At 54.2% G+C, this 27,891-nt stretch overlaps 1 protein-coding gene and 1 long non-coding RNA gene across 8 annotated transcripts in view; both read left to right on the forward strand.

Annotated features, from left to right (window-relative positions):
* The first annotated feature begins 4,231 nt into the window (after positions 1-4,231).
* HDAC5 (histone deacetylase 5) overlaps positions 4,232-27,891 on the forward strand; it is a 46,036-nt gene continuing 22,376 nt past the window's right edge. Inside the window, exons 1-5 of one of the 7 annotated variants that reach the window (XM_073005246.1) lie at positions 4,235-4,369; positions 10,433-10,643; positions 17,274-17,345; positions 23,309-23,424; positions 25,200-25,249. Coding sequence is in view for 4 of the 7 variants with exons in the window: in XM_073005248.1 (XP_072861349.1) it covers positions 17,195-17,345 (151 nt within the window). In the remaining 3 variants the exon portion in view is untranslated. Of the gene's footprint in view, positions 4,370-10,432; positions 10,644-16,992; positions 17,346-23,308; positions 23,425-25,199; positions 25,250-27,891 lie in introns of those variants that run through there. The other 6 variants (XM_008012462.3, XM_008012463.3, XM_073005247.1 and 3 more) reach the window with 6 other exon arrangements.
* On the forward strand, positions 12,675-13,089 carry LOC140708687 (uncharacterized). The gene is made up of 3 exons (XR_012088894.1): positions 12,675-12,775; positions 12,905-12,924; positions 13,013-13,089. It is a non-coding gene; the product is annotated as an uncharacterized lncRNA (long non-coding RNA).

Here is a 27,891-nt window from a genome sequence, read left to right on the forward strand (position 1 = left end):
CCAGCACTTTGGGAGGCTGGGGTGGGTGGATCACCTGAGGTCAGGAGTTCAAGACCACCCTGGCCAACATGGTGAAACCCAGTCTCTACTAAAAATACAAAAATTAGCTGGGCATGGTGGCACATGCCTGTAATCCCAGCTATTTTGGTGGCTGAGGCACAAGAATCACTTAAACCTGGGAGTGAGCCCAGATTGTGCCACTGCACTCCAGCCTGGGTGACAGATCAAGACTGTCTCAAATAATAATAATAATAATAAAGAAATTTGTAATTTAGAGGACAAGATGGACAATGAAGCATAATGCCATAAATAGATATGTATTTACACATTGTTAGCAGGGTTGATGAAAGCATATATAACAAGGGGATCTATTCTAATTAAAGAACCAAGAAAGACCTCTTTCAGTGTTATTTAAATGAGCTCTGATGGCCTGGTGCGGTGGCTCAGGCCTGTAATCCCAGCACTTTGGGAGGCTGAGGCAGGTGGATCACCTGAGGTCAGGAGTTTGAGACCAGCCTGACCAACATGGAAAAACCCCATCTCTACTAAAAATACAAAATTAGCCGGGCATGGTGGCAGGTGCCTGTAATCCCAGCTACTTGGGAGGCTGAGGGAGGAGACTTACTAAACCCAGGAGACGGATGTTGCGGTGAGCTGAGATCGTGCCATTGCACTCCAGCCTCGGCAACAAGAGCGAAACCGTGGCTCAAAAAAAAAAAGAAAGAAAAAAGAAAAAAAAAAAAAGCGCTCTGATGAATAAATAGGAGTTAGCCAGGTAAAGAGAAGAAGGGAGGGAGGCATTCTAGAAAGATAAAAAAACAGCCTGTGCAAAGGCCCTGAAGAGCAGAGAGCACATTGTTTGATAGAAAGTCACATGGCAGGAGTACAGAAAGCTAGCAAAGAGAGGTGACATGGGCAGGGATCAGATCACGCAGAAATTTTGGTTGTTTCTCTTTTTTTGCCCCCGGAAATATGAGGAAAGGACCAGCTGCAGTAAAAATCCCCTGGAGTGGCCGGGTGTGGTGGCTCACTCCTGTAATCCCAGCATTTTGAGAGGCTGAAATGTGTGGATCGTTTGAGTCCAGGAGCATAAGACTTGCCTAGACCGGGCTCAGTGGCTCATGCCTATAATCCCAGCGCTTTGGGAGGCTGAGATGGGAGGATCACGAGGTCAGGAGTTTGAGACTAGCCTGACCAACATGGTGAAACCCCATCTCTACTAAAACTACAAAAATTAGCCAGGCGTGTTGGCCTGCACCTGTAATCCCAGCTACTCTGGAGGTTGAGGCAGGAGAATCGCTTGAACCCTGGAGGCAGAGGTTGCAATAAGCCGAGGTCACGCCACTGTACTCCAGCCTGTGTGACAGAGCGAGACCACATGGCAAAAAAAAAAAAAAAAAAAAAAAGTCGTCTAGCCTGGGCAACACAGCGAAACCCCATCTCTACAAAAAATACAAAAATTAGCTGGGCGTAGTGGCGTGTAGCTGTGGTCCCAGCTACTCGGAGGCTGAGGCAGGAGGATCGCTGGAGCCTGGGAAATCGAGGCTTCAGTGAGCTGTGATGGTGCCATTGCACTCCAGCCTGGGTGACATGGCGAGACCCTGAAAAAAAAATTAGATGGATGTAATGGCATGCACCTGTAGTGCTAGCTACCTGGGAGGTTGAGGTGGGAGGATCGCTTGAACTCAGGAGTTCAAGGTTATACTGAGCTATGACTGTGCCACTGCACTGTAGCCTGGGAGACACAATGAGACTCTGTCTCAAAATAAATAAATAAGACAAAAAAGTAAAGACAAACATTCTGGTATTTATTCTTTTAGACTTTTTTTTGTTTTCTTTCTTTTTTTCTTTTTTAGATTGAGTCTCACTCTGTCACCAGGCTGGAGTGCAGTGGTGCAATCTCGGCTCATTGCAACCTCCACCTCCTGGGTTCAAGCGATTGTCCTGCCTCAGCCTCCTGAGTAGCTGGGACCACAGGCGTGTGCCATCACGCCCGACTAATTTTTTGTATTTTTAGTAGAGATGGGGTTTCACCGTATTAGCCAAGATGGTCTCGATCTCCTGACCTCGTGATCTGCCCGCCTTGGCCTCCCAAAGTGCTGGGATTACAGGTGTGAGTCTCTCTATGTTGCCCGGGCTGGCCTTGAACTCCTAGGGTCAATGAATTCTCCCTTTTGAGCCTCCCAAGTAGGTAGGACTATAGGCATGTGCCACCATTCCACCATGCCTGGTTAGGCTTTCTTTCTTTTTTTTTTTTTTTTTTTGAGACAGGATCTCACTTTTTCACCCAGGCTGGAGTGCAGTGATGTGTTCTTAGCTCATCTCTCGGGCTCAAGCTATCTTCCCACCTTTGCCCCCCAGCGTGAACACAGGTCTGGCCCCTGGCCAGGCTTTTTGATATACACATATACTCAGGCATATGAATCTAGTTTGTTGTTTTTATAATAATGGAACAATTCAGTAATGCTTGCTTGAGTCCTGATTTCCAAGAAAACAATATATCATGGGCATCTTTTCAGGTCGGTGTAGACCTATACAATTTTTATTCTTCTTTTTTATTTTTTATTTTTATTTTTTTTGAGACAGAGTCTCACTCTGTTGCCCAGGCTGGAGTACAGCGGCATGATCTCCCCTCACTGCAACCTCTGCCTCCCGGGTTCACGCCATTCTCCTGCCACAGCCTCCCGAGTAGCTGGGACTACAGGCGCCCGCCACCACACCCGCCACACCACACCACACCACACTTTTTTTTTTTTTTTTGTATTTTTGGTAGAGATGGGGTTTCACTGTGTTAGCCAGGCTGGTCTCGATCTCCTGACCTCGTGATCGGCCCACCTCGGCCTCCCAAAGTGCTAGGATTACAGGTGTGAGCAACCGCACCTGGCCTCTTCTTTTTAAAAATAGAGACGGTGTCTTGCATGTTGCTCAGGCTGATCTTGAACTCCTGGGCTCAAGTATTCCTCCCGCCTCAGCTTCCCAAATACTGGGATTGATTACAGGCACGAGCCAATGAGCCTGGCCCCTATAAAACTTTTTTGTTTGTTTGTTTTGAGGCAGAGTTTCATTCTTGTTGCCCAGGCTGGAGTGCAATGGCACAATCTTGGCTCACTGCAACCTCTGCCTCCTGGGTTCAAACGATTCTACTGCCTCAGCCTCCTGAGTACATGGGATTACAGGTGCCTGCCACCACGTCCGGTTAATTTTTTGTATTTTTAGTAGAGACGAGGTTTTACCATATTGGCCAGGCTGGTCTTGAACTCCTGACCTCAGGTGATCCGCCTGCTTCAGCCTCCCAAAGCGCTGGGATTACGGGCATGAGCCGCCAAGCCCTGTCCCCTATAAAACTTTAAATATCTGGATAATGTTTTACTGAATCAATGCCTCCTGCTTTGTTTGCCAATTCCCTATTGACGGATATTTCGGTTGTTTTCAACTTTTCACATCATTACACACGATCTCATGTTCATTTTTTAACATAACAATGTTTATTTTTTTGGAATACATTTTTGTTAGTGGAATTGCTGGGTGATTGACAAATTGTCTAGGTCTAATTCAACATGTTCATACTGTGTACCAAGGGGAGATGTAACGTGGATAGCACCAAAGTCAGGGAAGTCTTTCCGGCTCCTGGTCTGCCGGTCTGCCTTTTTGAAGGCCTTGGACTGTTACAGCCATACCCTGGCCTTTCCCAGGCTTTTCTTTCCCTGGCACGGATGCAGTGTGTGCGGTCAGAGATGGCGAGTTCGAGACCTGTCCGAACCATCAACCCCCAGCCAGGCCCCGCTGCAGCCGCTGCGGTGGCACTCCCAGCCCCTGGGAATTCATCCCCAGGTCTCCTCCCCGACCGCGGGAGGGCGTGTTAGGGGAGCAGCTTAGGCAGGCAACGATTGCACCATCCACGGTTTGAAAAGGAAGTCCGGGAAGCGCAAGGAGGAAACTTGTACAACCCAAAGGTTGAGTCCCAGCATCCACACTCGGCCCCTGCAACGACCCTTCCACTCCTACTCGCTGGGTTCCTATCCCTTCCCTTCCATCCCGTCTCAGCCCAACTCTATGCTGGGCACTGGCCCTTTAAGGAGCTGTCACGATGGCGTCGCTGGCCCCGCCCGGCGGGGAGGGCCGAGAGGCAGGGGAGGGGTTGGTGGTGGCTGCGGGGATGGGGCGGGAGGGGGGGTCTGGGTCTATTTTTAGCTTCGGGTCGGGTCACGTGACGGGAGTGACGTCTCTGAATGTTGTTGTTGGTGGCGGCGGCGAGCGGAGCCGGAGGAGCCGCCGCAAAGATGGAGGAGCCGTCGAGGAGGCGCTGCCGTCGCTGCCGCCGCCGCTGCTGCCGCCGCCGCCCGCGAAGCCGGAGCTCGAGCCGCAGCGGGTGAGCGCGCCGCCCCGGCCCAGATCCCGTCTTCCCGGCCCCTTGGACGCGAGGCGGCGCCCCCTCCGCCTTCCGTCTCTGTCCGTAGGCTCCCAGCGCGCGCGCCGAGCTCCGCGCCCCCCTTCCTTCCTCCTGGGCCCGGGTGCCAGCCGGCGCTCCCCGGGAGCGTCGCCAGCCCGGGAGCTGGGCATCGGGGTTGCTGCGCGCGCCCCTCCCTGCTCCTCCCAGACAGGGGCGCCTTCCCTGCAGGTAAGGGAGGGGCCCGCCTTCCTGCGCCCCCAAATGGCTCAGAGACCGGCCGGGGTTGTCAGATTTGCCCCTTCCCTGGCGGCGCATGTTGCGTTGCAGAGCCATTTGAGCCCTGCACCCGGATTCTGTGCAGACCCCTCTTCGCTGGACACCCCTTTCTTGGTACTCTGAGGTGAGGTGTGCTGCCCACCCACAGCGCTTCTCCCCATAGCTACGAACGCATCCTTATTTTATGTCCTTGACTTGTGTGCATGAGGAGGGGGACTGCGGAGTCCACCTTACTTCTCTCTCCATTATTCTCACCCCGTCTCCTCTGAGGCGTTACTGCGTTTGTTTCCACCCTCTTCTCCTGTCTGACACCCTGGAGCCAGGATGCGAGAGCGAGGAGATGAAATGGAGCTCTGCCCCAACCCCTTCTTGTCTGGGGTGGATGCCCCCCATTTTTCATCCCGGGTCTGTATCTCAAGGAAGCGGGAGCACTACCAGTGTCTTGTTAACTTGGGGGAGTCACCTTCTCCACCCCACCCTTCCCTGGGGCCCTGGGGAAGATGAGAAGTGGCTGGGTGTAATTAATTAATCTGGGAGCCTGGTGGGGGCTGTTGGAGTGGAGAGGTTGGGTGCTTCCTTTGGGAGAGGAGATAACCACCTGATACCCCTGACTGATACCCCCTTCTGAGATGAGGTGTGTCCCTAAAGAGGAAGGGTAACAGCTGCAGTTGCTTTTAGGAGGGTGCAAAAGGGACCCATCACTCTTGTCAGTGACTACCATGCTTTTGGGACCTGGAATTAGATTTGGAGCTTGGGTAGGTGGTGATGATTTGGTTCAGTGTCCAACTGGGAGGGGAGGATGGAGCCAGATTATGGGAACAAAAGGAGGTTGGGGGGAGGGTGAGATCCAGGAGTCTTGGTCAGAGGGACCCCTGGCCAGATTGCCTTGCAGGATTGCAGTCTGGGTCTGGGTCCTGCCTTCGGCCTCCTCTTAGGTTCAGAGGATGTAGGCAGGCAGGGATGGTCTTCAGTCTCCCAAGTCCTAGGCACCCTGAGCCGATGCTGGCTGTTGAGATGCTGGGCTGGGCTGGGCTGGGCTGGGCTGGCTGGGCTGGATGGTGGATGAGCCATGTTGGGGACTGCCTGCTTCTTCATTCCAGTCTTCCCTCCTTCCTCTCCCTTCCTAAACACAAAGCTTGGGGAGATCTTGGTTTGTCTCCTTCCTCTTTTCTTGACTCCTCTCTTTGCCTTCTCTTCACTTGAACTTGCATCTGGGCTTTCTTGACAAGGCAGTAGGGGTCTCTCTGAGTTAGAGAAATGGGCTCCCAGCATCTCCACTCTGTCCTGGGAATGTGGGCATGCCGGAGACCAGAGAGACAGATCTCAGGTGCAGGTTACTTGGGGGCAAGGATGGAGGAAATGTTAGTTCTGTGCCAGCCTCCCCTTCTTCTCCAGTATATCCTCCTACTTTGGCTGGATCGTGTAATTTGGAGGGGGGCAGCAGTTTCACATGCCCCACCCACCCCAAGTAGCTGCAGAGACAAAGGTTTGCTTTCCCTTCTCTAGGGGTGGCATCTTAACTGTGTGTTTAGAAATGGGGCCTGGGAATGTTGGGGGGTGTCATTTGTGTTCCTGCATAGTGAGGGAGGGGAATCAGCTATAGGAGCTGGGGGTAGCGCGGTCGGTGCTGAAGTACCAGCTGCTCTTTAATAATTAATTCTTCCTACTCACATCCCTTTGAGGAGGGATGTCTGGAACACAGCATCAGGCTCAGCCAGCCTGCTAGAGGACGCACTCCTGTTGGTGGCGGTGGTAGGGGGAGGGGGAGACAGCAAGGGGGGGTGGTTCTTGGCATTTTTGGAGCACTGTAGCTTGCTCATGAATGAAAACCTGATGCAGCCGGTGAGGGGGCCTATTGTAGCCGACTTTAGCTAATTGAACTTTCTCTGCCTTTCTTCTTCCCCATCCCACCTCACCCCAGGCCCAGCCCCAGCCCTTTCGTGAATGGGGACCCTGTCTGGTAGTGCTGGGAAGAGGGTATCATTCTGCCTGAGGTTTTAGGGCAAACAGACCCTGTCTTCTGCCCTCTGCCTCCGCCTCCTCCCTTCCTCCCCTCTCACCACCCCCCCTCTTTTTTTTTTTTTTTTTTCTAGAAATAGCAGCCTCCTCCATCTGGCTTGTGCAGATGCCTGGAGCTGCGTCTGAGCAGACAAACAGAAATGGGCCGATTGCAAAAATGAATTTGTCAGCCTGGTGCCTTTTTTCCTTCCCTGTCACCCTCCCCCTTTCCCTGGTTTGGGGCCTGGACATCCGACTCTGCCACCCTTCATGGCTCTGATACTTCTGGGTTTCTGTTGGCGTAGCTTGAGGGAGACACTAGGCAACAGAAGCTCTCGGAGGCTGAGGAAAGTGGTAGGCTGTGGCCATGGTCAGGAAGGGTCAAGATAAGTCCCTAGTGCCTATGACCTTTGGGTGGGATGTCTTGGCTTGTAACTTTTTTTTTTTTTGAGACGTAATTTCACTCTTATTGCCTAGGCTGGAGTGCAGTGGCGCCGTCTTGGCTCACCACAACCTCTGCCTCCGGGTTCAAGTAATTCTCCTGCCTCAGCCTCCTGAGTAGCTGGGATTACAGGCATGCACCACTATGCCTGGCCAATTTTGTATTTTTTTAGTAGAGACAGGGTTTCTCCATTTTGATCAGGCTGGTCTGGAACTCCTGACCTCAGGTGATCCTCCCACCTTGGCCTCCCAAAGTGCTGGGATTACAGGCGTGAGCCACCGTGCCTGGCCGGTTTGTAACTTTTTGATGAGGTTGTTGAGGTAGAGTGAAACAATCTCAGACTCCCAAGACTTGGTTCACACTGCTTGACCCTGTCACCTATGACCTAGGGGGTGCCCTGGCCTGGAGCCAGAGCAGGTGTGTTGGGAGGGGTTGCATGGTGGTACTGGAGTCCAGGTTCCAGAGAGGGTCTCCAAGGGACACCTGACTCCCCAGTAATTTTGAGGGAGTTGTTCGAGTGACAAGATCGCTACAGGGTAACATTGTGAACCTATGGCCTTTGGAGCATTGCATTGTACCATGTGCCCCTCACTTGTCTGTCCTCCTCCCACCCTTTGCCAGAGTTTGGGGTTTCCGCCCTACTTCCCCAGGCTCAGCCCTGAGCTTGTAGGGTGAGATGCAGCCCGTTTCCTTCATTCATCCTAGCCCAGCTGTCTTGGCTGGATGTGGGAGGTGGTTTTGGATCCTGGAGTAGGGTAGGGGTCTGTCTGGAAGAAAGAGTTGGTGTGAGGTAGTGGGGCAGGACGCTTGGGGTGGGCAAGGGGTCTGCCTACTTATGATGTCCTGGAAGTTGGGCCGCTCCCTGGTTTGGCATCCAAGTGTTAGGTCATCTGGGACACAGCTCCTGGTCCCTGACTGCCCACTGAGACCCAACGGATTTCTCTGCAGATGTGGGAACAAACAGCTCAGGTTTAAAACATCAGACTCCCCTTCTCCCCTTCATGCCCCACCCCAGACAAGAATCTGTGCTTGTCCCAATCAGACCGTGAACACTGCTTTGTTTCTCAGGGAGGCCCAGCCTGTGGCTCTGGTTCACTTGGGAGACTTGATGGGGGTGTTGGCAGACACTCTTTACAGGTGGACAGGGGCCCAGGGATCTTGCTGAATTTTATAGGATAGGGAGGAGTAGATGTACCTGAGTCCTGAGCCCACCATGAATTCAAGGAGCTACTCCCTTCCTCTTCTGCCTCAGGGGTGAGGATCAGCGCCTTTAAGACCCAGAGAGACAGTGGGTGGCTTAGGATGATGGGGGCTGGGGGCTAAGCTTAATCTGGTTTCTATGCCGCTTGGGGCTGTGCCCCTTCTGAGCACCTTGTTGTGGAGGTGCCTCTCAATGTGGAGATGGGCTGGGCTACTCAGGCTTCTGGGAATCGTGGGAATTTCTGAACCTGTGTTCCCCAGCCCACGGGAAAGGGTGTGAGTGGGACTGGGCGCCATCCCTGGTGTGGGCGCAGGCCGAACTGCCTGCCCAAATGGGCCCTGCCAGAGCACCAGCAGCCCTACCTGCCACATTCCTGAGCTTGGCCTCAGTCCTGCCTGTGTAGCCTTTTTTGTCCTAATCCATACCTGTGCCTGTCAGGAGCAATTTAGCCCCTTTAACTCTGCCCCCCAATCTGAGTGTACCTTTCTCCAGCCGTAGAGTCCAAGCCCTATGGGCAAGAGCAGACAGCAGCAAGCCTGGGACCTCAAGGTCTCGTGTGTGCATGTGCGCGCGTGTGCGCATGTGTATTCACGTTCTTGTGTTTCTGCCATAGCTGGCTTCTGGACTCCAAATGGACCCCACCCTTGGGAATCTGATGAGAATGCAAGGCTTACTGAGAATTAATCCTGCCAGGAGGTGGGGCTGTCTAGGTTGGGCAGAGCTGATTGCTGGTTCGAGGCTTGGGGAGCAGAGTTAGGGCTTAAACTCGCAGCAGCTCACAGCCTCCTCTGATGGCTTCCTTCTACCTTGCTTTCATTGGGTATTGGAAGGCCTGCCTTCATTTGGAAGCAAATGAATGAGATCATGTCTGGGGTGGATCGTGGGCTGTTAAGGGATGGACCAGGTGGCTGTGTGCATAGTGTCTGAGGCTTGAGGACTAACTGTGGGGGAGAGCTGGAGGAGTGGGCATGGGTTGGCAAAGCCATGGTCCTGTAATACCTCCTCCTTTACTATGCTGGCCTCAGCAGGGTTACCGCTGGGCCTTTTGTTGCTTTTGTACAAACTGGGAAAAAATTGTCCCTTGTTTTGGGTGGACTCAGCATGTCAGGCCGTGGCTTGGCAGGCAGGGCACAGGCTGGATTTTATACCTCCCTGGGCCAGACCTCCTTACACAGAGCACAACCTGTACAATATACAGAAAGCCCTGGGCTTGGGCCCTGTACCTGCCAGGCCAGGGGTACTAGATTTGGAATGGAGAGGTCTCTGATTTTCTCAGTTCCTGGAAAGAGAAGCTGTTGTCCTGGTCTGTTGTTGAACTGGGCGAGACCAAAACGGAAATACATCCATATTTCCAGAGTTGGGTGGCACAAGGATCAGAAAGTCAGGAGAAGACCCCTAGAAGTCCCAGCTTAGGCTATGGAGGCTGGGATACCAGTTTGTCCCTTAATTTCTGCCAGGGACTCTAGATCAGCCCTGCATCTCCCCACTGCTATGGACAGAGATCAGAAGCCCCCTGCACTTTCTCCTTTGGTGCACACCTAGTACCATGGCAGGCACTGTTGGGAGTCTATAGGGTCTCCCCACCTGGCAGTAGACACTCACCTGAAAAGAGGTCTGTTGGGTTTGACCACCATAGCCATTTCCTATCTTTTGGGCTCTGGGAGCCTCATAGTTAGTAAGATAAGAAACCGGGCGCGGTGGCTCAAGCCTGTGATCCCAGCACTTTGGGAGGCCGAGCTGGGCGGATCACGAGGTCAGGAGATTGAGACCATCCTGGCTAACCCGGTGAAGCCCCATCTCTACTAAAAAATACAAAAAACTAGCCGGGCGAGGTGGCGGGCGCCTGTAGTCCCAGCTACTCGGGAGGCTGAGGCAGGAGAATGGCGTGAACCCGGGAGGCGGAGCTTGCAGTGAGCGGAGCTCCGTCTCAAAAAAAAGAAAAAAAAGAAAGAAACCAGGGTCTATCCAGTTCTGCTGATTTCCACTGTGCCTGTGGGCAGGTATCCCTCCCTCTCATCCCTCTCATCCCTCTCATCCCCAGGTATAAACTGACAAGCTCCAAGGTCTCCTTCGACTCTCAGATTCCTGAGTTAGGGGCCTCTAACCCTGCTCCATCTCTCCCCAGGGATGCCGTTCTGAGTGCCTGACTGCCTCGCCCCGAAGGATGGCCTCGGATGGGCATTAGAGGCACGGCGGCCCCGGGCTCCCGTCCCGTCCGTCTGTCTGTTATCGTCTGTCTCTCTTGACATCACCGCAGCTCCACCCCCTCCCGTCCCAGCCCCCAACGCCAGCTTCCTGCAGGCCCAGAGCCGGCATGAACTCTCCCAACGAGTCGGGTAAGAGCTGGGAGGTTGGAGAAGAGCACCCTGGGGTAGCTTTGGATGCAATGGGCTGTGTGGGTTTCCCTTCCAGGCCAGCTGACCTTTACTGTCTGATCTATAAGGGAATGAGGGGGTCAGGAGTGGAGAGGTGTTGCAAGAAAAGGCCCATGAGGTAGACCTGGGAATTGATGGATTGATGGTCCGACCTGGTCCTGGGAAGGCAATGGGTCCTACTCTGCCCCCCTTGCTTGCCCTCTCAACTTAGGGGTATTCACCTCCACCTCTGCCTTCCCCTGCTAGCCAAGACAGGCGGGCCTGAAGGGGCAGTGTGTATCCCTGAATCTCTCTCGGCAGTCTGAGACGAAGTTGGAGGAATTTCTTTACTATAGCAGAATGCCCAGCTTCCTTTTTGTGGTGGTGGCTTCTTTACTTGGTGGAATGTTTGTGTTCCACACTTTTTTCTTAGTGGAGGTTTACAAGGGCACTGGGCCTTAACCTCCGTGTATCGGTGTGTGGTGTTGGGTGGGAGTGGGGTGACATGGGTAGAGGAGTCTCGGCTCTCCTCTGAATCCAGGTAGACTGCCTCTCTTCCTCTTGGGCCGTTCATATGATAGATTGCTAATCTGGGGTCTTTTACTCTGAGATTTCCTGTTCCTCTCTGCTTCTAGGACCCTGTCCAGTGCTGCCAGAAATAGTCTATTGGGGGGACTCCAGGCAGCTTGATGTGCAGCTGCTTCTGGATGTGTGCCTGTGAGGCTGTGTTCTAGTGGCCTGAGCTGGACCCTCAGCAGTTTCCCAGGAGGGTCGTGAGCCAGTGTGGTCAGAGTCATGGCTGTCTCCTCCTCTTTGACTGTCTCCTTCTGCAAGGTGTTAAAGGTCCATCTTGCTCAACTTTAGCCGTCCATGGCCCATAATACGCTCCATCTTTTTATGTAGGGGTGAGTGGATATTTCTCCTTTTAGAGAAAGGGCAATTAGGGCCTAGGATGAATACCCATTTGCAGGATTGTACGGAAGCAGCATGAGGGAGGAATCCAGACCACCCCACATTTTCTTCCCCGTCATCCTTCCTGCAGGGTTTGCGGTTCCCCCTCAGATATTCCTGCCTCTGCCCTTGCCCTCATTCAGCCCATAGGGGCTGGACTGGGTGGGCTGCCCGGCTCTGCCTTCTTGCTTCCCCCTCTGAGACTGGATGGCGAAGGGAAAGGAGAGGCCTGGGTCCTCATCTGTCCCTCGTGCATCTCGGTTGAACACTACCCCAGCAAGCTCAGCCATGTTGGGCAGTAGTGCCAGCTGCTTCTTTCCTCTGAGTTGTGACGCTGACCTGTCCAGGAGCCATCTCCAGTCCGTGCTTCCCGTGGGGCTGGGGACTAACTCTTGGCCATGGGAATTGAAGCTGCCGAGAGGCATCTGTTGGTGGCTTGGAGAGGATTTTTCCCAGGTTTGGGGTTTCTTTCCCTCTAAGGGAAATGTGATAAGCAACCCAGGATAGATGAAGTTATTGGGTTACCTTTCCAGACGCTGGCGGTCTGAGTTTCCCTTGCAGCTACCTCTGCGGGAGCTGACAGGAGTGTTGGAGTTGCTGGACGTGTCCACCAGTGTAGGAGGCCAGTGGCTTAAGAGCCACTGCTGAGCCCTGGCCAGGAGGGCATCCTGAGTGGGCCTGTGGAGTGGGCCCCGCCTCCTGGCTGGCTTTCCAGCTCCCCCCAGCAGGGGGAGATGCTGTCTTCTCTGTGTTGGGGAAAGAGGGAGAAAAGGAGGGGGCCAGGGATTGGGAACCTCATTTTAGGATTGTTGAGAGGCTTTGGAGCTGGGGCAGCTGCTTAGGGATGTTTGCTTGAGGCCCTTCCTGCGGAGTGTTTCTGGGGTTCTGGGACTGGCTTTCCCAGTTGTGGGGTTCCAGCTGCCCTGGGCCAGGGAGATAGCCAGCCTGCCCACAGCTCTTTCTTTCTGAGGGGCCTAGCGTCTGCCATTCCCAGAGCTTGGGCTGGCATCTGGGCTAGGACTGGGTTGCCCAGCGCCTGGCAGAAGCCTGGAAACCACATGCCTTGGAACTCGGCGGAAGCAAAATGAAACCACTGATTGTAGCCAGAGCACGTGGGTGTCCACTCCCCGTAGACACCCTGCAGCGAGCCCCAAGAAGGAAAGGTATGGGCCACGGGGCAGGAGATAAGAGGTGGGAAGGATGGAAATGGTTAGTCCCCAGGGTCTGCTGCAGCCCCTGAGCGCCTCCTACCTTCTCCTCACTTCCCTGAACACTTGCTCCTCTTTCCCCAGAGTACAGAACAGCAGGCTGGGTAAGGGGCAGAGCTTCTGGTTTCTCTCAAGTCCTCTCAGCGTAGGAGCTTTTCTGTTTGGCAAGTCTTCACTGAGTATCACCAACAGGCTCAACCTGTGGAAGACAGAAGAAAACATGAGATGGGCCATCCCTGGCCCTCACAGTGAACATGTTAGCAAGAGAGACTGTTTCTGGTGAGGGGCAGCAGGTGGAGACTGTGTGTGATTTCCTTTTGGGGCCCACCAGGGAGGTGGGAGCTGATGACTTCCCTCTTTGACTTTATTTACCTCTTTTGCAGTCTTGGAATCACGGGTGGAGGCTATTGATGGGGTTACCTGCTTCCCTGAGACCATTCGCTGATCTCTGCTTTTTCTTCAGGCCAAAGGGGGCTTGAGGATTAAGGCTTTCTTTATTTTTCTGGAACTGATTGCTTCTGCACGTTCTCCTCAGTGGGGCTGAAAGGCTGACAGAAGTTTCCCTCAGCTCAGACTCGGCCCAGCCAGGTTGGAGGAGCCACCCAGGGGCCTGGGACCCAGGCCAGCTTTGGTTGAACCCTCTTCTCGGTGCCATTGCCCAGAAGAGCAGGCAAGAGTGAGGCCCACTGTGCAAGCCAGTCTGGGTGGCACTGGGGCCATGGGGGAGACGGCCAGGATCCTTCTCCCCAGTGTGAGAGGAAGACAAGCTTCAGGACAACACCTGCCTGCCTAGCACCTCCCAGAACCCTTACACTCTCTCTTTCCCTTTCCCAGGATGGAGGGCAGCAGCCCCCGCCAACCCCTGCTCTCTGGGTGACCAAAGAAACTGGGGCATGGGTGTAGGATGGAGCCAGGAACCTCGGTGTCCTGCCTCCCAGCCTTGGGCTCTGCCTCTAAGCCCCCGGGGAAGGCAGGCAGTGAGAAAGTGGGTCAGTCCTGGCATGGGGCTGGGGTCTAGGAAGTGGACTCCTGGCCTCCCTTCTCTACAGAGGTGTGTCTCCCGACACACGGGACTCACGGCAGAGTGGGACCTGCTTCTCCCCTCCTCTTCCCTGCTCTGTCATTCCAAAGGGATTGAAGGCTTAGAATGGAATGGCCAGAGAAGGCAGGGTCAACCCTGAGGGAAAGTAGAAGATGCCAAAGTAGGTGTTCACATTTTTTCTGAACTTGGCTTCAAATGAGAGCGTTCAGCCAATACTTAGCATGGGGCCTGGCACATGGCAGCTCCCAGACCATGCTGATGGGCTCCAGCACGACTGGGCTCGAAGGGCAGGAAAGAACAGGAGGGCGGGCAGGCCTGATGTCTGGGGCTCAGGGAAGCTGGCATCTCACACTCCATCCAGGGTGCTCCTGGGCCAGCCCTTGGCTTTTTCACTGTGTACTAAGCAGACTTTGCTTTCTTTTGGTCAGGGTCCCCCATCCCCCACAGCCTTTGGGCTCAGGAAATGGAACCTGGAGCCAGGGTTAGGTGCTTTCCTCCTTCAGATTCAGAGGGCTAGGAGGTCAGAGTGCAGCCTTTGAGGGAGGGGCAGAGTGAGTCTGGGGAGGACAGTCCTGGCTCTGGGTGAAGCTCATGTGCCCCATGCTTCGTGAGTGCTCCATAAGGTTTGTGGGATGATACATGGGTGTGCTGGATGGGAGAGAATGGAAAAGAGAAGTGAACTGCAAGGAGGGGGGCTAAAGCATGAAGGATTGAAGTTAGACATTAGGAGGACCTTGTATCACCTGAATCTCAGAAGAAAAAAAGACATTTGTCCGTATCCCAAACCTCCTCTCTTATTCCCTTAGAGGGTTCTGGGAATTGCACTGAGGATTTTCTGGCTGTGTCTGACACTTTGCTTCCTGTTTCTTGGAGGCTGTAATGGTGCTGGGAGCTGGCTGCCCAGCTCCCAGCTCCAGCTACCTGTGGGTGTCCCTGTCCTGGGTGCTCCTATCTTTCCTAAGCAGGAAGGCCTCTTTCTTCGATGTCTGGGTGCTCCAGGTTCTGGGGGCCCTGCTTTTGAGTCCTGGTAACTGATGCCTTCCTCTTTAGAACAAGCCTCTCCTGCCACACTCTCCTATGCCTGGGGGAGGCAGAGAGAGCTGGGACAGGGCTAGCCAGCCCTTCTGGTTGCTCCTAGCGTGGGTGGGTGGAGTCCTGGGCTGGGAGGGGTTGCTGCTCCCAGCTTTCTGGGCTCCCTTTAATCTGCTGCCCATCACCCCACTGATGGAGACCTTCCCTTCCCTTCCTCTTGAGAGAGCCTGGTTGGCCAGGATGAGGTTGGGGCAAGGGGTGGTGAATAAGATCCCCAGCCATACCATGAGATGTCCACCAGCGCTAGGCCCCTGAGGGAGTACTGTTCCTTGCCCTTTTCCTAGAATCTGCCCGGCTTAGAAGCTGCAGCTCTAGACCGCTGTTTCTTTCCTGGTCCACCACTGGGTACCCTCTAGCAACATATACATCTCGCTAGTCTAGGGCTTGGGAAAGCCTGCCTCTGTCTATAGGTGTGGTCCCCCTAATCCTCCCACTCCCAGCCTGAGGGCAGGAGACCCCTTTGCCATCCCTGATTGGCAGAAGCTGGCTGGGAAGTTGGCTCCAGGAGCCACAGCCACTGTGTCCTTGGTTGGCCAGCTCCTCCTGGGCTCCCAACAAGAGGGTGAGGTCATCCAGTGCAGAGGGAGGACAGGTGTCCCTGGCTGCATGCCTGGAGTGGGGGTCAAGGAGGGGGCTCCAAAATAGCAACTGTGACATCAGGAAGCGGGAGGGGGATGCAGACACAGGAATAACCAGGCTATTAAAAGGCTCTAGTGAGGTCAGGGGGCCAAGTGGGATCTTTGTACCAGTGGGAGGCACAACCTGAAGAGCAGGGGCAGGCCAGTGGTGGGGAGGGTGGGTGAGTGGCTCTGGTCCTCATGGCGCATCAGCCCCAGGACCGAGGGAGCAGGGGCTGTGCTGCCAGGCCTGGGGCTGACTGATGGGGAATGGCTGGATGCTGAAAAACTCTTGACTCTCCTTAGTGAGGCTCCATCCTCAAGTCTCTTCCTACTTGAGCACAGGGGTCATTATACCTGTTAATAGAAACCCTGGGAAATGGGAGGCAGTGGAGTGTGGTGGTTAGAGCTCAGACTTGAGCCCCAGACATCCCAGCCCTGCCATGTAAGCAGCTGTATGACCTAGCGTGAGTGACTTCATCTCCCTGTGCCTCAGTTTTCTCATCTGTACCTCTCTCCTAAGGTCACCACACAGAATAAATGAGATGATGTATATGATGTTCTTAGCACTGCACCTGGCACATTGCCAGGGAGGAGCTACCTGTGCTATGAGAATTGGCAGATGTTCCCTGGTCACCTTTCCTGGACTGGGGTGAGGAAAGGGGACCAGGGGACACCTGTCTGCCCAGGAAGAGTATCCCTACAACCTAGAAAGAAGCTGAGGCTGAGCAGCCTCTGGAGGCGACACTCCAGAATGAGCAGGAGTGTTTAGGGGACTCTGTTGGTTGAAGGGGTGGGGAGGCACCTCTCAACTCTGTGGGAGGGCAGAAGTTAAGCAAACCTCCATGGGGCTATTAGAAATCCAGGGAAAGTGCCTGTCTGCCAGCCTCTCCCAGGCCCTTCTGATTCCTTTACCTGCTTTGGAAGGCAAGAAGGAAGACGGAGGCTTGAGTCTGGCTTCTTGGTCTCCATCCCCTGGCTTGCTTGCCAAGAGTAGCAGCCAGAGCCGCTCCCAGATGCATGGGTACCCCAGCCGGTGTCCTTCCCCAGCCCAGCCTCTGGCCACCCAGCGCTGTGGCCTTGGCCCTGAGTGCAGGCCCTCCCCTGTTCCCATCCCCCTCGCCTGGCGCTTCCTCCTGGGGTAGAACCGCCTCCCCCCCCCATGGGGCCTCCTGGCAGCCGGCCCGCAGCTCCCTGAGCATGCTCCACCTATTTATAGACAGGGCCCTCCCCCAACTGCTATTTCAGTCTCCTGCCAGCTGCCGGCGGCGGCTCATTCGGGAAGGAGGAGCAGGGAGCCGGGCCCAGAGCTGTCACCCAGGGTTGGGAGGGAACACAGAGCCCGCCTGCCCGCTGAGCTCCCCTTCCTGTCCCAAGTGCTCATACCCCAGCTCCTAGGAATCAGGGAGAGGCTGGTGGTCAGATGCCCCTCTAGAGCAGAGCTGGGCCTGTACCTCTAGGGACTCCCTGCCCCTCCTGCCGCCAGGAGTGCCCAGGCCGGATGAGGCACTTCCCCACAGTGCGGGTCCCATCGGCAGTGGCCTGAGGGAACCTGCGCAGTGCGGGCTGCCGGACCACCTTCCCTTCAGCCTGCTCCCCGCCTCTGGCGGCCCCCTCCCTGGCATGCTGCTGGTGCCCAAGGCTCAGGGGCTCATGGAGATGCTGCAGACCATCTATGAGACAGAATCCTGTTTCTCAGCAGATGGGATGTCAGGCCGGGAACCATCCTTGGAAATCCTGCCGCGGACTTCTCTGCACAGCATCCCTGTGACAGGTAAGTGCCTTGGTGTCCCTGCCTGCCCTCTGTCATCAGGCATCCTTGTCCCTGGGCTGAGCATCTGGCCCTGAGCCTTGCATAGATACGGTCCTGCATAGATCTGTCTTGAGAGTTTTGTTGAGAATACACGGGGCTGGGGGATCCCTGCTCAGAGAGGCCCCTGTCCTCCCTGCCTAGAACCTGCTGCTCCCCTGTGCCCCGCAGCTGTACTCTGCTGCATCTCTTCCAGTCTCTTCGGTCTCTGGCAGGGTCAGCATCCGCTGCTGGGGGCTGGGGGTTACTGGAGGATCCTGGCCTAGTTGGCACTGTGGTCAGAGGGGAGGAAGTGGGTCAGTGACCCGCCTCCACGCTGCCCGCTCCCCAGGTTTGGACAAGGGAAGAAGGCATAGCTGGGTGTCCACAAGAATAAAGGTTACCCCAGCTCCTCTGTCTTGGTTCTTGGGGCTAGAGGATCGAGTACAGTGACTTCCACAAGTCCCCAGCCAGGAGTCTCCTGAGAATCAGACACTTGGGGAGGCTTGGTGCAGTTGTGATGGAGTTAGGCAGAGGCTGCCAACTCGGAAATTGAGGGGCTTGGCTGCCTTAGCCCCTAGCTGGCTCCCGATAGCGCTTTTCTCCCCATGTCTGGGTTGATTCCCATCTCATGAGGATGAAGAGGTGTTACTCTGGCTCAGATGGGCTTCAGGACCCCCTAATCCTGCCACCTTCTCAGCAGGAACTTTTTTGGCTCTTGGCTAGGGGTGGGGTCCCCCAGAGCTGGGCCACTCCTTCCCTCACTCTCGGGAACCTGCTGGCAGCATCAAGCCTTCTTGGCACAGCCTCCCCACCAGGCCGGCACCACAAGATGCTTCCTCCAGGGAGGGGCCTGCTGGACCTATGCCTGCTCAGCCCCTCCTGGCAGTGGCTTGGCACTCAAGTGTGGGTGTCTGTGTGTGTGCATGTGAATGGGGAGTCCTTGCTTCTGGATATGTGGGTGTGCATCCCAAGCTTCACATTGGAAGGTGGGAACTGTGTGCCTCTGCAGGTGCCTGTGATTTGGCTCTGAGCTACCCAGGGATAAGGTTGCAATGGGACTTGGATGTGTCAGAGCATGAATGTTTTGGGAAGATTCAAAAAATCTCTGGAACATGGACTGTCATCTGCCCAGGCAGGGATGCCCATGCAGTGTTCTCATGTAGAGGCATGGCCCTGAAGACTAGCCCTGCAGGGTATCCATGCAGGCCCCGGGGATAGGGGCATTACCCTGGGGCCAGCCCTGTAGGCTGGGGTGGGGATGGGGGCGTAACCTTGGGGACCAGCTCTACAAGATACCCACGTAGTCCCCTGAGGTAGGGGCATATGCCTGGGGGCCACCTACACAGGTCCCTGGGATGAGGAATAAACCCAGAGGGCTGGTTCTTATCCTAGTCTGGAGTCCACAGGTCCAACTAAAGACGCTGCCTACTGGCCCCCAGCCCATGGCCTCTGGGACTCAAGGTGGTCTCTTGGAAGACAGAATAATCACAGAGCATCTTCTTGGGACAGCTCCACCTTATCTGGCTTATCAGGTCCACCCATCCTGCCCTGTCCCCTCTGTTCTTTGCTACCAGCAGGAGCCAGCAGTTGGCCGGAAGTTTCCTCCCCAGCTTGTTCACTCAACTCCTTTTGTACCCCAGAAACCTTGCAGGCTGGGACCCTGCTCTCTCATCTCCTCCCTAGGCCTGGCTGCCCCTGCATGGACTCCCAGGCAGCCCCTCTCTCCAAATCCCTGTCTCCCCGCTTCACCCCCAACACTGGCTGGCCTTCAGAGTGGTGGCTTGGTCCATGCTGGCAGGAGGGAGGCGTGAGTCACCTCAGCGGCTCGGCTCGGGGAGAGGGCTAAGAATGTTCCCCCTGCGCAGCTCTGATGCTGTGTCTGTGACGCGGCTAGGGACAGATATAGGCCTGGAGCTTGGCTGCCTTGTTTTTTTTTTTTTTTGGACTCTGGAATGTAAATAGATGTTTCAAATAGAAACACTTTAACCTTTGGGTTAAAAAAAATCCACCCCGGATAAACACGGCCATGAGGGCCCAGGCAGCCTGGTGTTTCCCTCCCCACCCGCTTTCCCCGTCTCTTGGTCGGTCTCCAGACAGGATGCAAGAGCCTATGGCTGAAAAAGCAGGTGTCCAGGGAAGCTTCTTGGGACAGTCTGAATTGTGCAGGTCTCCCAAGCCCAGGGGGTTGGAGCAAGGGTCTTTCGAGGGTGGTGCCTGCCTGCCACCTCCAGCAGCATCTTTGGAACCCTATTTTAGGGACAGCCTTTGCTCTCTGGGCTGTCTTGGTTGCTGCCATTGCCCAGCACCTAGCACAGTGCCTGGCACATGGATGAATGAATGTCGCATGGGGAGGGCTGGAGTCCAGAATTGCTGGCAGGATTCCTGGGCTCTATTCTGGGGCTTGGACCTCTGGTTGAATAGAGACAGCTTTAGTGAGTCACCCCAGCGGGTGAGACAGAGCCTTAGCCTACCGAAGGACAGGGGCACTCTGCTGTTCTTGCTTGAAGAGCGGGGCAGATCTCAGCATCTGCTCTTAGCGATCAGAGGTCTCCCTTGATGGATGGGGTCTCTGCCTGGCCACCCTGCCACAGCCCCCCAGTACACAGTGAGCACCACCATCATCCAAGCTTATTTCTGGCTTAGGGAGCCTGGGAGTTTGAACTCTAGTCTGGGATTCTCAAGGACACAGAGGTGGGGAATTTTCTGCCTCCCTTATGTAGACCCTGGATTCCCCTTTGTCCTGTACTGGGTGGAGCTGATGCTCAGACAATATGCAGGCTTTATGAGACAGCATGGAGGAGGAGTCTGCTTTTCCCATGGAGGGAGGGTGTGAATCCTGCTTGTGCCAGGAAGGAATGCTGTGGACACTGGGAAGTGCCATGGGGTCCAAGTTTGGTCTTAGGGCTTCCCCTGGATATTCTTGTTTGTGCTTTTCAGACTTTCTGAGTTTGGCTGTGTGTGTAGGTATGTAGTGCCAGGAGGGAAGAAGTGCAAGACTCAGGGGTGAGATGGAACTATCATAATGCACTAAGTGACAAGGCTATCAGGTACTTTCCCTACTTTTTTTTTTTTTTTTTGAAATGGAGTCTCACTGTTTTGCCCAGGCTAGGGTACAGTGGTGCGATCTCGGGTTGCCACAACCTCCACCTCCTGGGTTCAAGCGATTCTCCTGCCTCAGCCTACCGAGTAGCTGGGACTGCAGGTGCATGCCACCATGCCTGGCTAATTTTTGTATTTTTAGTAGAGACAGGGTTTCACTATGTTGGCCAGGCTGGTCTCGAACTTCTGTCCTTGTGATCCGCCTGCCTCAGCTTCCCACAGTGTTGGGATTACAGACATGAGCCACCACACCTGGCCCTTGCCATATCTCTTTTAGGAAAGTATTGATAGCTGTGGTGTACAATTGAGAAGGATCAGAGAGGTTAAGGAACTTACTGGACATGGTGGCTCATACCTGTAATCCCAGCACTTTGGAAGACTGAGGGAGGAGGATCACTTCAGGCCAGGAGTTTGAGACCAGCCTGCACAGCATAACCAGACCCTGTCTCTACAAGAAAATGTTTTTAAAAAGTTATCCAGGCATAGTGGCATGCACCTGTAGTTCTACCTACTCAGGAGGCTGAGGCAGGAGGATTGCTTGAGCCCAGGAGTTTGAGGCTGCAATGAGCCATGATCACTGCGTTCCAGCCTGGGTGCTATAACAAGACCCTATCTCTTAAAAAAAGGGAATCTGCCCAAGATCACAGAGTAAGTGAGAGCTGGAATTTGAACTCAGGTCTCTGGGTAGGACCGTTGCTAATCTACATAAAAGCTGCTTTTGGTGGGCTGGGTGGCTCACACGTGTAATCCCGGCACTTTGGGAGGCCTAGGCGGGTGGATCACCTGAGGTCGGGAGTTCGAGACCAGCCTGACCAACATGGAGGAACCCCACCTCTACTAAAAATACAAAAAATTAGCCGGAGTGGTGGTGCATGCCTGTAATCCTAGCTACTCAGGAGGCTGAGGCAGGAGAATCGCTTGAACCTGGGAGGCAGAGGTTGCGGTGAGCTGAGATTGCGCCATTGCACTCTAGCCTGGGCAACGAGAGCAAGACTCTGCCTCAAAAAAAAAAAAGCGCCAGGTGCGGTGGCTCACGCCTGTAATCCCAGCACTTTAGGAGGCTGAGGCGGGTGGATCACAAGGTCAGGAGATCGAGACCATGCTGGCTAACATGGTGAAACCCCATCTCTACTAAAAATACAAAAAATTAGCTGGTGAGGTGGCGGGCGCTTGTAGTCCCAGCTACTTGGGAGGCTGAGGCAGGAGAATGATGTGAACCCGGGAGGCGGAGCTTGCAGTGAGCAGAGATTGTGCCACTGCACTCCAGCCTGGGCGACACAGCGAGACTCCGTCTCAAAAAAAAAAAGCTGCTTTTGTGCAGATTTTTAAAAGGTGGCCCTTCTGGGTAGATACATCCTCATGCCAGTGTGCATGGCCTGGCGATTGGAGCTTGGGTTAGGTTTCAGCCCCAACTCACCCCTTTAGATGAGAGCCCATGTGCAATATGCAACCTACACAGCCTTATGTGCTGGGCCTGTCAGTGCGCTTAGCACAGGAACCATTCTGGCCTCGGGGACCTCCTGGGGTTCTGAGAGAAGGCTTTGTTTTCTGTAAATACTGAGGACCACTTGGTCTCTGATCTTCCTCCCTGAGGGGATTTTAGCCCAAGGAGAGAAGGGGGCTCAGGAACAAAGTTGAACACCAGCCCCCGTACAACCGCCTATAGCCCCTCCCCCGCCTCATCCCCTCTTCTTGTTTTTGAGACCCTCAGCTGTCCCTTCCCTGCCACACAGCTGCCAGACAGGAAATCAGATTAACTGTGTCCACACACACAGCTGTAACAGCTGTTAGGTTGGCAGCAGGCAGCCTGGGGACACTGAGACAGTAGTTCTCAAACTTTTGGTTGCATCAGTATTACCAGAGGAATGTATTAAAATGCAGATTCTCAGACCTTGACACCCTCCCCCCTCCCACAAAGGTTTGGATTCCGTAGGGCAGCCCAGGAACCAATGATTTAAACTCATGTCTCAGGTGATTCTGATACGAGTAGACTCAGCCCATCCTTGGAGTAAGAGCTGTGTGGACATGGGTCACAGGGCCCAGCAGTCAGCCAGTGGATGTCCTCAGCATCCCTGGAAGGCCTTGGTGGGTCTTGGGACTCCTGGGAGAAGGGCCTATACAGGAGGAGGGAGGCTGTCACCCCAGAGAGAGGTGAATCCAACTCCCAGCTGCCTGTTAGTCGGGAGAAAGGATGTTTCCAGCCACCAGGGAGCAGGTGTCTAAACCCCAGCGGAATGTGGGATTATGGCAAGCCGCCAGGTGGGCAGGGCACCCTGCTGGACACCCAGGGCTGTGCTGTGCTTGGGGAGTGGAGGCGGATCTGCTCTGGAGCCCCTGCCATTCTACCCCAGGTGTGGAGCAAACAGTCCTAGCAACAGCTGCAGACTTTGAATGGTTAATGTGCCTTTTACTTGCCTGTAGCTTTGTACCCAGGTATATGCCAGAAATGGCTGGACTGGGAAATGTGAGTCTGCTTCCCCAGAGAGCATCCCAGGATCAACTGCTAACTCTATTTGTGCCAGTGAGAGATGCTTTGTGCCCACCATCAGGGCTCTGCATCCCGAGCTTAAGGTCCTTCAGAGTCACAGTCTGCCTCAAGGTTTCTGGGGGTTCCCTGCACTTGATCCCATTCTCCCCTGCACTCCTGGGCTCTGATGTTCTGGCAACCAACCAGGTGTCCTTGTCTAGATCTCTGGATCCTTAATACAGAGTTTGACCCCTTGTTGCATCTCTCTCGTTCAGTTTGAGACCGGGCCTTAGTGTTTCCCCTTCTGTTTTTTAGTGGGGAGCAGACAGAGAGCCAGAAGAGCTGGTATTAAGCCCTGGGTCCTCCATCTCCTTTCCAGGTGACCTTGGACAAGTCTCTTCCTTCTCTGGCCTCACTTTCCTCCTCTGAAAACTGGGGGAATTGAGTTGCTGATCTTCAGGCCCTTCCTTCCCTGACACTCTAAGGGTCTCTGAGGTCAGTTTCACATTGTATCTGCTTTGTGGGAAGAGGGGCTTAGGGCCTCCCATGTCCTCAACCCAGGAGGATGTGGAATAGAACTGGGGAGAGAGGTGTCACCTGCAGTGGGGCTCAGTGAGGTTAGAGCCCAGGGAAGAATTTTGGACTGCTTGCAGCTGGGGGCCCCGAAAGCAAGGCCCAAAACTTGTGCTCATCTGTGCTAAGTAATGTTTTTGAGGGACGAAAGGGATCCCACAGCTGTGGCCTGAGCCACAGAGCACAGAGTGGCCCTTCCTGGAGGTAGTGAGGCAGGTGAGATGGCCTGGAAGTGCGCGAGTGGGAAGGAGGCAGCTCTCAGAGATTCCTCCTCTGGCATTGACACCTAGCTACTGGCTGCACCGGCTTGTGTTGTGTGTGACCCACAGAAGGGCTTTGTTTGTGACAGGTCCACAGAGTGACATTCAGACAGTCTGAAATGAGTGCTAAGACTTCCCTCTGGTGGGAGTCTGAGGCTGGCACCCTTAGAATCCAGGTGGTCTGTGAAGTTGGCCCCACTTAAAAGATTTGGGAATTCTAAGTATTTCATTTTATGCGCTTTATTTTTTATTTATTTTTATTTTTATTTTTTTTGAGACAGAGTTTCGCCCTGTTGCCCAGGCCGGAGTGCAGTAGTGCAGTCTCACCTCGCTGCAACCTCTGCTTCTGGGTTCAAGCAATTCTCCTGCCTCAGTCTCCCAAGTATGTGAGACCACAACTGGTTAATTTTTTATTTTTAGTAGAGATGGGGTTTCACCACATTGGCCAGGCTGGTCTTGAACTCCTGACCTCAAGTGATCCTCCTACCTCAGGGTCCCAAAGTGCTGGGATTACAGGTGTGAGCCACTGAACCTGACCGATTTTATGCACTTTAGAAACATCCTGAGAAGGCCAGGCGTGGTAGCTCACGCCTATAATCCCAGCACTTTGGGAGGCTGAGGCAGGTGGATCACCTGAGGTCAGGGGTTTGAAACCAGCCTGGCCAATGTGGTGAAATCCCATCTCTACTAAAAATACAAAATTAGATGGACGTGGTGGTGTATGCCTGTAATCCCAGCTACTTGGGAGGCTGAGGCAGGAGAATCACTTGAACTTGGGAGGCAGAGGTTGCAGTAAGCCAGGATCATGCCATTGCACTCCAGCCTGGGCAACAAGAGCGAAACTACGTCTCAAAAAAAAAAAAAAAAAAAAAAAACATTCTGAGAAGTGGTCCACAGGCTTCACTAGATTGCCGAAAGAGTTCAGGACACAAAAAATATTAGGAGCCGTTAATAATAGCCCTGCCTGGCACCTCTTGATCTTCCCAGGCTCTGTGCCAAGCTCCTCTGTGTACATTCTCCTGAGCCTAACTACCCTGGCAGGTGGGTGCTCTTCTGCCTCCCAGTTTATAGATGCCTGCATGGAGCGCAGGGTGGTACTCTATGCCTTGCCCTAGGAAGGGGGGTACCTGAATTGAACCCCCAGCGTCCTCTCACTCCAGAGCCCTTGCTCTTAACCACTATGTGTTGTGTGTTCACTTGTGTTACTTAAGGAATTGTGAAAATTGCTCGGTGAGAGTCAGACCCAGCTTGCCTATGTGGAAATAGTATCTGAATTGTGGTAGAACCTGTTGAGCCTAAATTGGCCTCACTAGTCACACAAGAGCACAGAAATAGATCATGGGAAACTGTCCTTGGTGGGGAGGGGTCATTGGTGTCACAGCGTCATGGGCTCAGGGTGTGAAATGCTGTTCTCCGCCTCCTTCCAAACTCCCTCAGGCCAAGACAGGAACAAGAGCCTTTCCCCAATCTCCAAGAGACAGAACAAGGTAATTAGAAGCGGCTGACTCCCCAGCCTGGTGAGGGAGGTCCTGAGGGCCTGGGTGCTGGTGGGAGATTCTGCCCTCCAGGGTAGGCCAGTTACCCAGGGCTGTCTCTTAAAAAAAGAGAACCTGGGCCGGGTGCAGTGGCTCACGCCTGTAATCCCAACACTTTGGGAGGCCAAGGTGGACAGATCACCTGAGGTCGGGAGATAGAGACCATCCTGGCTAACACGGTGAAACCCTGTCTCTGCTAAAAATACAAACGATTAGCCAGGTATGGTGGCATGTGCCTGTAGTCCCAGCTACTGAGGAGGCTGAGGCAGGAGAATCGCTTGAACCCGGGAGGTGGAGGTTGCAGTGAGCCAAGATCACCCCACCGCACTTCAGCTTGGGCCACAGAGAGAGACTCCGTCTCAAAAAAAAAAAAAAGGGGGAACCTGCTCAGGCGTGGTGGATTATGCCTGTAATCCCAGCGCTTTGGGAGGCCGAGGCAGGCAGATCACGAGGTCAAGAGATCAAGACCATCCTGCCCATCATGGTGAAACCCCATCTGTACTATAAAAATATAAAAATTAGCTGGGTGTGGTGGTGCGTGCCTATAGTCCCAGCTACTCAGGAGGCTGAGGCAGGAGAATTGCTTGAACGCGGGAAGCGGAGGTTGCAGTGAGCCGAGATCACACCACTGCACTATTCCAGCCTAGCAACAGAGTGAGACTCTGTTAAAAAAAAAAAAAAAGAAAGGCTGGGCGCGGTGGCTGAAGCCTGTAATCCCAGCACTTTGGGAGGCCGAGACGGGCGGATCACGAGGTCAGGAGATCGAGACCAGCCTGGCTAACATGGTGAAACCCCGTCTCTACTAAAAAATACAAAAAAAACTAGCCAGGCGAGGTGGCGGGCGCCTGTAGTCCCAGCTACTCGGGAGGCTGAGGCAGGAGAATGGCATAAACCCGGGAGGCGGAGCTTGCAGTGAGCTGAGATCCGGCCACTGCACTCCAGCCTGGGCCACAGAGCCAGACTCCCTCCCCCCAAAAAAAAAAAAGAAAAAGAAAAAGGGAACCTGCACAAGGTCACAGAGTGAGAGCTGGAATTTGAACTCAGGTCTCTGGGTAGGAACATTGCTAATCCACATAAAAGCTTCTTTGTGCAGATTTCTAAAAGGTGGCCTTTCTGGGTAGATACATCCTCATGCCAGTGTGCATGGCCTGGCGATTGGAGCTTGGGTTAGGTTTCAGCCCCAACTCACCCCTTTAGATGAGAGCCCATGTGCAATATGCAACCTACACAGTCTTATGTGCTGGGCCTGTCAGTGCGCTGAGTACAGGAACCATTCTGGCCTCGGGGGCTTCCTGGGGTTCTGAGAGGAGGCTTTGTTTTCTGTAAATACTGGGGACCACCTGGTCTGTGGTCTTCCTCCCTGAAGGGATTTTAGCCCAAGGAGAGAAGGGGGCTCAGGAACAAAGTTGAACACCAGCCCCGGTACAACCTCCCCTGCTCCCCTCCCCCTACCTCATCTCCTCTATTATTTTTGAGACCCTAACCTGTCCCAGGGCTGGCTTACACTGAGCACATAAGACACCCCCCACGTGGGAACCAGACTGCACACGTGTGTGTTCAGAGGGAACCTCCCTGTGCCAGGAGTCAGGACACCTGGGTTCAGATTCCTGTTTTGCTGCTGCTTAGCTGGTAGGATCATCTGCAGAGCAGCCTCTTTAAGAGGCTTGGTTTCCTCACCTGTGTCTTGAGGGTATTGAAACAGATCTCCAAGGTCCCTTTCACTCACTCTTCTCCTGTGAAGGCAGCTCCTCAGATCCAGGGAGTGTCTGCACGGACCTCATTTATGTCCTTTATAGACATTCCAAATGGCGTAATAATGCCCCGTGCCTTGTACCCTATGCCCCTTGGGTCCCCTCCCCTCCTTCTAGCTTTCTGGGGCTGGTGGCTCCTGGAGCAGGGTCTTTTTTTTTTTTTTTTTTTGGGACGGAGTCTCGCTCTGACGCCCAGGCTGGAGTGCAGTGCAGTGGCGTAATCTTGGCTCACTGCAAGCTCCGCCTCCTGGGTTTACACCACTCTCCTGCCTCAGCCTCGCAAGTAGCTGGGACTCCAGGCGCCCGCCACCTCGCTTGGCTAATTTTTTGTATTTTTTAGCAGAGACGGGGTGTTTCACTGTGTTAGCCAGGATGGTCTTGATCTCCTGACCTCATGATCCGCCTTTTGCGGCCTCCCAGAGTGCTGGGATTACAGGTGTGAGCCACCGCGCCCGGCCGGAGCAGAGTCTTTTTAAAAATTAATTTTATTTTAGGCCGGGCGTGGTGGCTCACTCCTGTAATCCCAGCACTTTGGGAGGCCGAGGTGGGCAGATCACGAGGTCAGGAGATCGAGACCATCCTGACTAACATGGTGAAACCCCATCTCTACCTAAAAATACAAAAAATTAGGTGGGTATGGTGGCACGTGCCTGTAGTCCCAGCTACTCAGGAGGCTGAGGCAGGAGAATCGCTTGAAGCCAGAAGGCGGAGGTTGCAGTGAGCCAAGATGGTGCCACTGCACTCCAGCCTGGCGACAGAGCAAGACTCCGTCTCAAAAAAAGAAAAAAAAAATTATTTATTTATTCTGAGATGGAGTCTCGCCCTGTTGTTGCCCAGACTGGA

The sequence above is a fragment of the Chlorocebus sabaeus genome, chromosome 16 (genome assembly GCF_047675955.1).
Source record: "Chlorocebus sabaeus isolate Y175 chromosome 16, mChlSab1.0.hap1, whole genome shotgun sequence".
NCBI lineage: Eukaryota > Metazoa > Chordata > Mammalia > Primates > Cercopithecidae > Chlorocebus > Chlorocebus sabaeus.